This window comes from Aptenodytes forsteri, unplaced genomic scaffold (genome assembly GCF_000699145.1).
Source record: "Aptenodytes forsteri isolate BGI_AS27 unplaced genomic scaffold, ASM69914v1 Scaffold870, whole genome shotgun sequence".
In the NCBI taxonomy this organism is placed as follows: Eukaryota; Metazoa; Chordata; class Aves; order Sphenisciformes; family Spheniscidae; genus Aptenodytes; species Aptenodytes forsteri.
Window position 1 is genome coordinate 293,446 of NW_008795708.1, and position 14,685 is coordinate 308,130.

The 14,685-nt window shown below is 40.0% G+C and overlaps 1 protein-coding gene across 1 annotated transcript in view; it reads left to right on the plus strand.

Moving 5' to 3' along the window:
* Positions 1-14,685, plus strand: part of LOC103902258 (IQ motif and SEC7 domain-containing protein 3) — a 182,439-nt gene that overhangs the window by 71,006 nt on the left and 96,748 nt on the right. Inside the window, exon 2 of the mRNA XM_009283285.2 lies at positions 8,748-8,777. Within this exon, the coding sequence (XP_009281560.1) occupies positions 8,748-8,777 (30 nt within the window). The remainder of the gene's footprint in view (positions 1-8,747; positions 8,778-14,685) is intronic.

Consider the following 14,685-nt stretch of genomic DNA (forward strand, 5'->3'; position numbering starts at 1 on the left):
AGACTATCTAAAATGCTTGAGGGGAAGTGTTACAGCTCTCAGTCCTCCTATAATTGAAAAAAGCGAAATATCTCATAAATGTTGACCCTGTGCTATCTTTCAGACTGACTTGGCAGGCTGGGCTGTGGGAGTCTTTTAATTACAGACCCCATCCAAACTGATTGAGGTAATGATTTCCTTGCCAGTCAGGTGCGATCCAGGCTGGTTAGTGTGCAGCCTCCCTAGAACCTCCAGAGAGCGCGAGCCGTCCAGGAGCTGGCATGGCTGAGGGCTGATAGCCTCTTGTGAACAGGACGTGCATCTGAAATAGTATCTCCTTTCACATGGGCTATGGGGCAGAGATGAATAAATGCTGATTCCTGTCATTACAGGTCTGAGTCAGCTTTGAGTCGGTGACTTCGTCTGCTTCTTTGCCATGACCAGTTTGGGTTTGTGGGCTCAGGGAAGTCGGAGTGTGCAAGAATTGCTGGGTTATCTTTATGTATTTCCCTATCTGAACTCCCCAATGGACATGGTCCTCTTTGTAAGAGGTACAACTCTCCCCTTTCCCTACCTATAAGCTCTCTATATGCTTCAAGGAATTACTGTAATAGCCAGAGACTTCTGAGATAAGGGATGCTGCGGACTAGGAATCTGCTGCTGTTGAGATATAGTGGTGTATTTCCAAATGTATGCAATAAAAACATCACAAGGATTACTGGGCCCATCATTTCTGTGGTATTGAAGCAGCTGTGATACTAGTTAGCTGCTGTGCCTTTGCAGTACCAGATTTTGCTGTCTTTTCTCCCGTATGTCCATGGTTAGTGTTACATGTGTATTTCAGCAGCAGGCAGGAGAGGTTTGTAAGCTGATCGCTGATCAAAGCAAAACTGGGATGATGCATGTACAGAGGGAGAGAGGTACCAGTAAGGTGAGCAGTTCCGAGCCTCGAGCTGAACTACACCTTCTCTGGGATGAAGCCTTTGAGACAAGAGCTGGCTTTCTGATCAGGGGAGACTGGTGTGAGAAAGTAGCGGAGAGGAAAGACTTCACCAGAAGCCACTGGAGTCCTGCCGGTGGGTTCGGTGGTTTCAGAGTATTGCTACTCACGGTGGTATTGCAGTCCTACTTTTGGTGCCAGTTTTTGGATGGTGCCAATTACTGCTATCCATCTCCTGTTCAATTCCTGTAGGCTTTAGGGCGGACGAGATGGATGTGGAGATGCTATAACAACTTCTGTCGTCTTGTATTAAGGGATTCCCCTGGCAATATGTCTAGTCGTTATTTGGGAGGTGAAGTAATGGTGGCAGACAAAGATGTGGTGCCAGGTTTGAAGGCTGTTTGTTATATGCCAGTCCTTAAGTTTGCTGAATATCACTAGATCAAATGCTTTATGTTCACTAAAATCAAACTTCACATCTTTCTATTCTATTAGGTAAATACTTGTTCTGGTTTGTGACATTGGAACACTTCTAGCAGTTTAAGCTTGAAAAAACAAGTAAGAAATCACATCAGTGACATGTGGGTCTCTTTCTGTTACCATTCTTCTTTTCAAGGAAAAACTTCTGTATGCTTTTTCCCGTTTTCAGTATGCAGGTGACTTGATTTAATAAGCATAGCTCTGAAGAGTGAAGTAGTGAAAAAACCTTGATTGGCGTTGCAATAGGGAAGCTCAGTTTACACTGTTTTTTCTTCTGACGCCTTTGAGCTTACCATTATTCTGACCTCACACATCTTCCAAAGATTGCTCGTTACTCGCAGCATCTTACCTGTTCCTAACCCTAATGTGCATCATGTGTGACTTGTCAGATGTAACCTTCTGAAAGAAACTTTGTTCTGTAGAAAGTTGTTAGAGATCCTGTCCAGCAGGGTGCCAAGTCGAATGGAAGTGCTATATTCACGGTGGCCGTTAGACTTGCTCGTATTATTTGGAAAAGAACAAAAAGACTATTAGGATATTGCCGTTCTCAAGTAATCCATGAAAATAGCAGTTTTCCTACTGTGCAAGATAGTTTTTTATCTCAGTATTAAATCAAAATGCAATGCAGTAATCGTACTTCTGTAATTGATTCATTCTTTCTTTCTATTACTACTGTGACGGGCAGGCCCAAGAGCATGTTTTTGCACTGAGTGCTCATGCCTTCATTCTGTTATGCACAATAACAGAATCCTGCTGAACGGGCTATAATTAGTGGTGAAATGAATAATTTTTCTCATCCTGAAACTTACCTTGTTAAAATACTACTGACTGGTCAGGTCTTACTATACATAATACTTTATCACTTCTTTTAAGAATCTTCAGCCCAGTAGAATTTTTCTGACCGTGTCTAATAGACAACGTCTTGCAAACGAACCCATTTTTTGGAAAGGAAGATCTCCATTCCGTATGTCTCTGTTACTGGACACAGTTTTGTACGTTGCTGGCAATGCACTGATGCTGATCAAGACCTACTTAGCAAGTGGGCGAGGGCACGACAGCAAGCATGCTTGCCCCTGAGCTCAGCGAGGTTTCAGATCTCTGATACGGCTGTATGTGCAGCAAGCAAGGCCACTCTTTTCAGACTCCTGGAATGAGTGTTTCTTTACTTAACAGAGTATTGTACATCTGTTGTGATCCACAGGGGCACGTAACATCATTCAGACGTGGTATAGACCAAAATAAAAATCCTAGAAAGCTCTAATAGCCTTCAGATGGAGCTGGAAGTTTCCTGGCAACATCTACCTTGTTTTGAATTGCTGCTCAGAACGTATACTCATAGAAATTTTATACCGAGACATGCTAGTGCCTACCCGTGATGTAAGTAGTATTGTTTATATAGCCACTAATGAATTCCCCCGAAGCTTTTTTCCTTTGAAGGTAATCTGTTATCTGCATTACAAATGCTGGAAGACTTAATATACTACAAAAGAACAACCTGTAACAGGTGTAGTTTTCTTTCTTGAGGCAAGTTCTGTGCTCAGAGCAAGGCTTAATCAAATGCATTGATTCTAGTATTGCTCTGTAAAGATTTGGTCCAATCTTTTCCTTCCAAAATGAAATTTGAATGCTCTTTAATATGTGGTTACTGTACACTCATACCTGTAGTAGGTCTCCTAAAATAAAATTAGTTCTTGTGGCTTACAAGGAGGTGTATTTCAGATAAAGTATAATTATTTAGCATGGAAGTTTGACATGCTGTTATAAACCTTGGCTTTTACCCAGTTCTTTTTATTCTGATGGGAGTGACAACTTCTAAAGAGGTGAGGAGATACAACTTGGCTTACTACCACATGGGTGGGTGTGGGGCTGTGAGACTATATTAAACTCCTGTCCATTTGTGGGGTTTTACGGTAAGATTACAGTTCTGCTTTTGGCTGGTTTTCTACCCTGCCATGTAAAGCAAAATTTTGCATCCTGAACATGAATCGTAGACAAATAGAGTTTTAAAACTGTTGTTTCTACTTTCTATATAATTTGTTTTTATAGAACATTGCCATAACTCTAGTCATTGCCCAAGTAAAGTATCTGCTAAGCTTGAAATTGTTGCAGGGGTAGTTGTGTACATCAGTCTATATAATATGCCTTAATGGTTATGAACAATATTTCATTTTGAAAATGACTACTTTCATGAGTCAGACTGAAAGCCGGCCCTGAAGCTGCTTTTGGAAGCAGCTTTACATTGTGCTGTTTCACTTCTAAGTATAGCTTTAAGTGTAAACAACAAATCAGATGACATAAGACTTTCAGCTTGTTTATTATTACTTTAAGAGGGGGGAATAATGGAGAGAATTGAACGTTTCCTGCTGGGGTGAGCCAAAGACTTGCTAAAATCTTTTGAGTGAGGAAAAGCCATAGAATGAGCTCTGCCTCTGAATCTGTGCTGCTTCTGGGATTGATTTAAGACCCTACTCTCACCTAAATGAACACGAGACTTGCTGATTGGGAATGGGAACCTCTCACATTCCCCATTTGAGTGGCTTTTCCGTCTCGTGCTTTTCTCAAAGATTTCTTCAAAATTGTGATATTCCTGTAAATGGCTTTCAGTTTTTGTGAGCTGACAACATCCCACCAAGAACGTTTTGTTGAAAAATTGCCAACCAACTCAGCAACTGGAAGCCAAGATACTTTGTCGTTTTCCTGCCTGGTGTATTTGTAGGAGGACAGTGGTGACTGTCTCTTGGGTATGCAAAGCAGAAGACAATAAGTCATTTTGGTAACACGAATGGAGATGTTTTCTGAGATCTCCAGTTTTCACAGATGTGGACTGACAGATGACCTGAGGGTGATGGCAGTACTTAATTTAAACAAAAATCGTTCAGGATTTTAATAGTCGCTTTGGTTTGCTGTCCCCTGTAAGCCTTAAGTACTGGGTTTTTTGTTTTTCTTTTGCCTTTGGTTTTCGGTTCAAGGTTTGTTAGGATGGTACCTGTTCCTCCTGGCCTCTGCTTGCAATGGAATTACAGTAAATACTGCTATTAGCAAAGTCATTTCTGCTTCTATTGACTATAACAATCTTAAAGAGGATGTGTTTTGCCATGTTTCCTACTGAGAATGAAGTTCCTGGGGTCAGGAAGAAGATGCCTTCAGTGGGGTGTGTGGGTTAATATTTAGTTCTACTCAAAATGGAATATTGGAAACCAGCCAGAGATAAGAGGAGAAATTTGGGAGAAAGCTGCATGACATTTATCACATCGCTGATATAACTTAGATATATAAATGGAATATATTCTGTTTAAAATAAAGTACTGTAGCGTAGATGATCTGATATATATTGTAGCCTTTTCTTTCTTTAAGGTCTACCTTAAAAGAAATAATGCAATACATTGCCAGAAATTTCTTCACCTTTCTCCTTATTTCAGCAATGACGGTATCATTTCTTTTGCCTGGGTCAAAAGGAAAAAAAAAAAAACAAAGCCCAGCACATGGGTACAGCATAAGCAGAAACATTAAATATTGATCCAAAATCTTGGCTTTTAAAGAATGCTTAAAGAAAATCTAATGCTTTATTTCAAACTACAATACTAGTTTTTTTCAGCAGTGCATTCATTCAGTCCTGCAAACCGATTACTCATTCCCCGAGTAAAATTGACCATCTCTGAATAACTCTTTAAAATTTACTTGAGTAAATCTTTGCCTTGAAAATGCAAATTTAGCCGTTGCAAAATTTAGCAGCTTTTTTTATCTTTGGGGATCCTAAAAATAAAGAAGGGATGATGGTCCGTCTTCCCCCATTGTTAGCTGCGCTGAGTTGGAAGGTGTTCAGCTTGGGAGAGCAGTTGGTCCCAGCCTCGGTGCAGCTGGGCATAACTCAGCTAAGAGCGCCTTGCAGAGGCCCAGCCTTTACCTTGCAGCTTCTCCTTGCCTTATTTAAAATACTTCTTGAGTTTTAGTGAGAGGAATAGTGAGCTGACGGAAAGGTGGTCTAGGATGGCTGGTCGCTGCTTCTAGTGACCCCAGAATGCTTTGGGCACTCAAAGGCATTTTTCCCTGTTTAGATGGTTCGGATGGTTTTGTTATTCTAATCAAGAGGAAAGGCAGAAAATTAAGGCATTAAAAATCCATTTGTCTTGGCTATATTTGAAAACGTGACAGTACAAGCAATTACATATAACATCTTTTTCAGTTGTAAGGCTTACAGTTCTGCAAGATGTAATTTGCTGAAAACTGAGTGTGGGAAGTGTCAGTTAAACACCTTATTCATTAATTTTTTCATTACTCATGGGGATGCATAGGTGAGTTCATTTCTCTTCCTTCCCTTGGTGTTCACCTAACTTTCAGGGAGAAGGTAATCATGCAGAAAAAGCTGCTTTAAAGTTACCTTTTGTCTATCAGAATACGTAAGTGTATCTGAAAACCTAACAACTTAAAGTGACCAGACAGGCTTTAAAAAATGAGAAGGGAAGCACAAGAGACTCACAAATTAACACTGTGTCAGCTTTGAATTCATGAAGCTCCAAGTTTAGCCCTGTGCCAATTCCTTCCTCACCTCTGTTCTGGTCCGTCTTGGACGTGTTGAAAGGTATGTACGACGATGGATGTCAGACTGCTTGTGTTATTATGGCCCCTCACTACAAGAAGGACGTTGAGGTGCTGGAGCGTGTCCAGAGAAGGGCAACGAGGCTGGTGAGGGGTCTGGAGAACAAGTCTGATGAGGAGCGGCTGAGGGAACTGGGGTTGTTTAGCCTGCAGAAAAGGAGGCTGAGGGGAGACCTCATCGCTCTCTACAACTACCTGAAAGGAGGTTGTAGTGAGGTGGGTGTCGGTCTCTTCTCCCAAGTAACAAGCGATAGGACGAGAGGAAATGGCCTCAAGTTGCGCCAGGGGAGGTTTAGATTGGATGTAAGGAAAAATTTCTTTACTGAAAGAGTGGTTAAACATTGGACCAGGCTGCCCAGGGAAGTGGTTGAGTCACCATCCCTGGAGGTATTTAAAAGACGAGTAGATGAGGCGCTTAGGGACATGGTTTAGTGGGTGGTGGTGTTGGGTCGACGGTTGGACTCGATGATCTTAGGGGTCTTTTCCAACCTCAATGATTCTATGATTCTGTGATTAGGGCAGGGTGCCAGGATGGAAATGCAGACCACTTCTGAAGTCTTGCGCACGTTTATATGTTAAAATGTTTGGAATAAAATAGAGTAACACAGCTGGAAGTAAAGCCATTTGATATCAGATCCTGTCTTCATTAACAAGAACTGACAAAGCGTTATCTCTTAACTATTTATTTAAGAGCTCTTCTGGGTGTGGGTTTGTGGGGTGGTTTTTCCATTCTATGTTGTTTTATAAAGTCTTTTTAATATGCAGTAAAATAAATCTTGTGATAAGAGGTAATGATGCCAGTAACACCCAAATTCTCAGAGCTCTTACCAAGGTCGAGAGTGTTCTTTGGGTAGATGCTGTGTTGGGTACACAAAATGCTACAGTAAGTTTTTATAGTGGTGAGAGATACTGTTAAATGAAAATCATCATTCTTCCTTAAATGAAGGGCAGTGATGATCCTTCATCACCTCAAGTAAAAAGACAATTGTAACAATTTCAGAAAAGTGTTTTTTGAAACACAGGTAAGCTCTACAGCGAACCTTGTGAGTTCTCATGTCTGCTGGGTGTTCCAGGTTGGGAGATGGTACAGCACAGCTACTTACTGCGTTCCTCTTTCCAGGCACGAGTTGATTCACTTTGCTTTGGGCAACAGAATTTTCCACTGTGCTAATTTCTCTTCTGTTTTAAAGCATTCTGTGATGTTAGCTGTCAGGAACATCAACTGATGTTCCTACTTGTAGGTATACCTGGCCACCTTTCTGTAACCTACGCTCAGTCCGCTGAATTACAGCACACTTCCCACCACCCAAGTCTCTCGTGGGGCAAGAGGCTAAGTTCGTTTTTCCTTCTTTCCTCTCAGCTTGTGCTTTTAAAATCATCCAGACTTCTTTGAGCTTGAAGGAAAATAGAGATAATGTTAGAGCATGTAATGAAGGGAGGAGGAAAAAAATGTCAATTTTGGGGACCTATTTCTACAATAGATTCTGAAAATTAGCTATTAGTACTGCTTGCTTTCTGGCACTAGACTTACGAAACTTTTACTGGCCATAACTTTTTCTACTGCCTCTAGCATAATATGCAAATTGTCATTGGAAGTCATTCTAATAAGAAATTGGTCTTCCCCTCCCCACCCCCAGCCCCCCCAGTCAAACTAGGGAAGATTCTTTAGTTCCTAAAGGAATACCCTTGTCATTGATTTCGAGGGAGCAACTTGGTGCTAGCTTATGGTCACTTAAGTGCTAGAGTTTGCAAGTTCATATTGATCACCTTCTTATTTGGGTCCCTGGTGAGATTATGACATGGAAAGGGTGTTTTGAGGCTTTGTTTTGCTCTGGAATCTCCTGCTTTGCTTTGTATGCTTGGTTCCTGTTTTTGTGGAGCCTACTGATGTATTTAAGGTTTCTGTAGCACTGAGGCTGGATTCTTTTGGAGGGAGGAAGGAAAAGAATTGGGCAAATGGTTGTATGTTTTCTTCTGGATTCTGTGTTTGTTCATGAAATGCTGGGAGTGCTAGGTTTCTGCTTCTCTTCGGAGGAGGAAACCTTGTCAGTATGAATGACATTAAATTTGTTTACTTAAAAAATGTTGGTGGGAGTGGGGAGAGGCTTTGTTCCGGTTTTGATTGGTAACATCATCTCACCTTGAGAAAAATATGCCCTTTAAGAGCTTCTGTAACTTAGTATATCTTATCCCTCATTTTTGCACAGTTATGAAATTCAGACAAGTGTGGGTTTTAAAATATTTTAAATTGGTTTTATTTGCAAACCTTAGCTGTTTCTGAGTAGTACCTAATAAGCCTGGGGATTAGATTCCTACATGTATTTGCCTATGACCTTTTCAACTAAAGAGTGAAGAAAGGCTAAAAAAAATAAAGGTACAAGCTAATCTGCTTCTAGAATAATGTCAGAGGCCGGTGCTTTTCACTTGCAAATATGGAACATAAACCTTTGTTATTGCACGTTTACAGAATGTCTTTATTGAGGGTTCACAGAGTGTCAGCATATATTTTAATATTGCAATTATTAACTTCAACTGTTAACTGTTTTTTAACTTCCAGTAGATTTGTTCTAAACCTAAGTAGTCCGGTTTCTTTTTTAAATGTCTCATTAGTAGGGAAAGTACAACAAGCCTTAGAAAAACTAACTGAAATACAAAGGGAGAGAATGCATGAGAAGGTCTACCATTTTTAGACTATCTGGCTTATAAATGCTAACAGTAATTATGTCCTAACTATTTGTGTATTACTTTACAGGTCTGAAGGTGAAAGTTCGAGAAGCATCATGTATATGTACACTGTATTCTTTCTGTCTTGATGTGTTTGTTCTAAGAAAATACGTTATTTAAAAAGCATAACTTTATTTAAAAGCATTAAATAGAAACAGATTTTTTTTTTTAAAATGCGTTTTTTATTGGTTCTACTCAGCATGCCATTTGTATTTTAAATAAAGGATCTTCTACCTTGGATAAGTTCAGTAATAGATAACATGACATTTCCTGAACGCTTCTATCTCCAATATGATTTAAGACTCAGATCTTAGTTTTGAGAATTGCAAAAAATTATTTACAGATAGTTTCCAGTGTTTTCAATCAAAATGCATACTACGTGGTCATTTGTATTGGCAAAGCTGTGAGCCAGCTGCCTGTCAGTTTTTGGGGGCAACATCTGTGTTGGGGAGAAGCCCACGTACTTTTTCGGGCTTTCTTAGTAGCCTCCTCTTCTTTACTTGACAGTGAGACCCTTCGTTGACTCATTCTTGCAATATTCATTATGCACTTGGAAGATTCAGATAATTTAGGGAATTTAATGTCATTATCAGATACTTTACTTTTAACTCATTCATTTAGTAGTTTATACTTGCTACCTCAAGGATATTTTTTTAAACCTACCTCTTTGAAAATGTGGCTGTGTGAGTCAAACTTGCAGAGTTTGTGAAAGTGCTCTAAACGGGACTGAAACTTGAAAAGTACATGCTTGAATCTGAATGTGTTCCGCATTCATTAGACCATTACAGTTAAGCAGATGCCTTGATTCTCAAGGAGTGTGACCATCAGTCAATGATAACAAGGTCCAAAATATTGGCTGTGGGTTCACCATAATACCCTGCAGCTTGTTTTGGGGATTCTCAGGGCTTTGCATCTAAATACATTGTATTTTTTTTCTTTAAATAACTAAAAAAAAAAAGGCCAGGACCTTCACTTGCAGAATTAAAAATCCAGTTCTTACCCACAGGTATGCAGACTATCCACAAAACCAGGCGAACTGCAGAATAATCAATCTGATATCAGAAAAACAGAAGTCTGTAGGGAAGTGATCAAAGATCCTCTGAAATGCTTTTTCTTCGCGCCCCCCCCCCCTTACAGCAGAAATCAAAATCAGTATGGTATTGATCTCAGTTCAAGGCTGTGCAGGGGAAGTTGGTAGCATATTTTAATATACAGCAACTGAACTGAACAAAGTCACAAGCTGCTGTAGTTAAGATCATAGTAAGATGCCTGTACTTTATTCCTTGGGGGTTTTTAACTCCTACTAGGGTTGCCAGTGTGCTGGCAGGCTGTGGAAGGACTAATGCTGATCAGCTATTGCAGACTAAAAAGAAGTCCACTGGCGCGTGAATTTACAGAGCTGTAACTGAGGTGACATTTCAACCTATAATAGCCATTCTTGTTTTGACCTGCTGAGCCTCCTGTGGGGATGTGGTTGCTCAGAGGGGTGTGTGTGGCATCACTGCTGCTGATGCACTCCGGTACGAGTCGAGTTCATCTATTAGAGACCATATTTTGAGGTATTTGAGTAGTGTATAGGCACAGCTGAAAGCTAGTTACTTCAGATCTGGTTTGGGTGCTACCTAAAAACTGAATGTTAATAGAACTCTAGCCCTTGCTCCTAGCACGCATCTTAATGAACTAAGATAATTTCACTGCGGGGGGGCAGGGGAGGGGGGTGTTATTTGACTGATAAGCGAAGGGACTGGGCTGCAAGACTGATGGAATAATGTTAGTATGTCTTGCTAGATAAATTCCATGCCTTAAAGGAAGGGTCTGCTCAGGCTTGGTGCGTCTATAGAAACTGGCACTACTGCACGGCGTGTATTTCTGCTGTATACAGGCTTCAGGGCTGCGATGGTGAAAATCAACACCATGTGTTCTCTACAGAAACCTGCAGGCAATCAGCATGAGTCTTGGAGTGCTGATGTAATCTTCTGTTTTGAGGCTGTACACTGAATTAATTCTGTTATTCAGCATGAACTCGAGTTACTCCAAGACAGTTCCAGACTTTTATGATAGCCTAAAATTAGGCTAACAGATGAATGCAGTAGCAGGCAACTCAGGCAGAAGGCAGAGCCCTACTCCTCCTGAAATGCTCTTGCAGTCCAACTCTTCCATCCTCCCTCTTAAACTGTGTTTCTTCAGAGCAGAGGTGAAATGTCGCTGAGGATGTGCTTTTATGTTTCTGCCTGCTTAAAATCCTGGCCAGCTTTTGTCTTGTCTTAGGCAAAAGCTCACTTAGCTCTGTATCTATATCTAGGTAGCTTCTTTACATTTCATCTTCATTTGCCAGAAATAAAGGAAAACAGCGTGAAGCAAATTAACCACAGTGTAATCATCTCAAATGAAATAAGGTCAGTCTAGGGGATAGTGCTTAAACTCTGAAGGGAAGAAATCATCATTCCCGCTCACAAAAATACCAGCAAGATACCAGCAAATCAGTATGCTGGCCATACTATGCCAGTGTCTTCTGCCAAATTGTTCAGCTGAATTCATGAAATAAAGTCTAGCAAGGAGCTGCAAGTAGGTGAGAAGCCAGGAATAAAATGTACTGTCTCAGCATTAGCTGGACAGATACTATATTGAATGAAATTAGTTAAGGGCTTACGTTTGCGGTTAGTAAGCGAAAGTATTGGTCGGGATTGTAGTGTTTGACTCTCGCTAGCTTTAGCACTTAAGATAAAAGGATTACTCTAATAAATTCTGAGATGCAACCATTTATTTTTTACTTCCTTTCTGCCAGAAGATTGTTTTGAGATTGGATGGATGATAGTTTGGTGTGTATTTCTCGGTCACTAGAAACCTGTATCCTACGGCAATTCAGTGGCTTGTTACATGGAAGCAAGATCTTTCTCTCATGTTCAACGCTATGTGGGGATGAGATGAACCAGTGCCGTAATTAACTTTTATCTTTGCGTTTCTAGCAGATGCAGAGAGAGAAACAGATCAGTCTATTGAATTCAGCGTGGGTCAGAGCTGATACATTGGAGTGACGTGGGCATGGACTTGTAGAGTAGGTCTACTCTGAACCAGACTCATCCTTCTCTCTTCCCTCCTTACGTCCTGTCAAACCTGCTCCATTGTCGTCCTCCTTAAACTTTTTAATTCTTCCAGGAGGGCCTTTTTAGCTGTTGTCTCTGAGCAGTAAAGAGAAGAGTTAGGATTCAAAAGGGCAGGGAAATACATATAACTTGTGGGGGGTTTTTGCTTGTTTTGTCCCTGCCTTTTTCCCCACCCCTCCCCACCCCAAAGCTGTGATATGCAGCTGGGTTTGGCAGGCCGTAGAAGTCTGGTGCCAAACATGCCTGTATGCATGGGATTGGGAAACCCTGGGTTCAGTTTACTCTCTTGCAGTTGAGTGAGCATAATCAGACTCTTGACCAAGAGACTTGGTTTGGAATAGCTGGCTTTTTTCATACTGGAATGGAATATCCAATACAAGTGGTGCCCTAGAATTTTATACTGTTGCTCAGTTGCAAAAGTTATTGCCTTGGTGGATTTGTTTTCAGTCGCTTTATAGCTTGTCATAACGATGAAAATTTATCCAAAAGATGTTTTGAAGTGCTCTGAAATGCAGTAAACACTGAATCTGACTATGCAGAAAAGCAATATGATTCTAGATAACACACTGAAATAGTTAAAAATCATCTTGAGTTTTTTTCCTTGGCTTTCTCATTGTGACAAAAAATAATAAATAATCCCATTGTTCGTGCAAGCCCTTAAAATTCTTTCTGCGTATGACATTGTTGTATTGTAATAGACTTGCATTGGTTTCCTTTTGGTGAATGCCATGTAATTTTCAGGCCTAGGTATTTGTTAAAGCTATTAAAATTGATAAATTGCTTTGAACATTTTGCATTCTCATATGTAATGAACACATACACGGTGAGCTATGAAATTCTCAGTGTGATGGTCCTTTTCAATTAGCTGTCTTTGTTCACATGTTTTCAGTAGAAAATGCAATTTGTTTTACGAGCAATTTTGGTATTTAGTAGTATGACCTGATAGTTACAGATAAGAATGTATATATGTAGTATAATCTATCATATTAAAGTCTGCAAGAATAGTACGTTTCAAGGTTTAGTAACTAGATGATGTTCCTCTTACCTCTACTATGGACCTTGTGTGTTTAATGAACACAAGGCAACAGAATAGAGGATTCAAGCAGTGTGTCGGGTGCAGAGGGACTCAGAGGATCGGTAAGCATCTCGGACTAGCAAACCTCTAAAGCCTGCCCAGAAACCGTACCACTATTCTGGCTTTCCTTCTTTTCCCATTTTTATTCTTACAAGAGATTAATAGTAGTATGAATGGCTTAAAGACGTAAGATTTAATTAAACATTTCCCTAGGTATTCCTTTGCTGCTTTTCTGCCAGTAAAATAAGTGAGATGAAATACATTTGAGCTGAGCTGCTCATCACAACTGCGCAGTGGTATTCCTGGTGTAATACTTCCACTGCAGCTGGTCCTTCGGTCAGTTGTCAGCAGCATAGAGCACCTCTCAGACCTCGTCCCAGCAGCCATCCTGTGCAGAATACGTCTTCAATCAGACCACTGGAGTTGACCTGTCCTCTTTAGGTTTTTTGTTCCTTCCCCATTGTGTGCTTTTTAAAGGAGAAATGAAGTACGAAATGGGGTAAGCTATAAGTAACAATACTGCATAAAAGCAGGGGGGTCTCATGGCTTCTGAAAACTGAGAGGTGCCAAGGCTATTGCCAAAAAAGTGTGGTGTTCCGTGAACACCCACATAATTTAAGAAATATGTAAAGAAAGAGGGGAGATCTTGGAGGACAGTTAAAAAAAGAAAAGAAAAAGAAAAAAAAAGGGGCAGTTGAAGTACTAGTTATGGAGAAAACATAAAGCATTTAGCTGAACCAAAAGACAAGTCTGAGACTGTAATTCTTCTCAGTATGTAAATAGATGGAGGACACTGAAAAGTTTTGTGTCTGTTGAGGATCATGCAAAAAGACTAATTTCATAGAAAGATTGACATTAGATTAAGTGGAAAAGTAGTTGTCTAGCTTACTTCAGAGCAGGAAAGGATTGTAGACCATCGGCCTGATTCTGAGCTGCGTGGAGAGGGAGGAATGGCTGTTAAACAGACCTTGACAAACCAGTGACTGAACCAGAGAGAACGTCTAGCAGGAAGCAAAGTTTTGTTGGTTTTCTTTGTTTCGTTTTACCCCAGTAGAATCTATTTTAACTGTGTGACTCAGCCTCCTCTCTGATAACCTGCGAAGTACAGGTTTGGGGGAATTAAAGACAGACAGACTTGTACAACTAATTTTCAAGTTCAAATGTATTGCTTTGCAATCTGAATGACCCAGTGACTACATGTAAAGAGGGCCTTTTCTGGCTGGTTTTAATCATTCCATAAAGACTTTTCTATGGCTCTTAACCAGTCCTTAAAATGTGTAAAATCACCATTTGATACTATTTAAAAAAAAAAAATAATTAAAAATTCCCCCAATAGATTTCTACATAAATGTCAGGCTGACGCTCTACAGTAGAGTGGAATATGATGAGTTTCTTGATGTTAATTTAAATCAGTTTTATTACTGCTAACAGAAATAAAATATATGGAAACAGCTTCTGGTAGCTGAGATGGCTGTGGAGTTGCCAGTGGCTTTTAAAATACTGAAAAGTACATAACTTTAGTCTGAATTTCAGAATGAAAGGACAGCACTACATTCATCAAGTTGTCCAAACTGTATCTGTGTCATCTTTAATAGTTAACTCTACACTTGTGATGTTAAAAAAAAAAATATTTTTTTTCTTAAAAATAGTACAAAACATCTACTTTTACAGAATAAATGAGTGATTTACTCATTTACAGAATAAATGAGTGAATAAATAATGGCCTCAAGTTGCGCCAGGGGAGGTTTAGATTGGATGTGAGGAAAAATGTCTTTACTGAAAGAGTG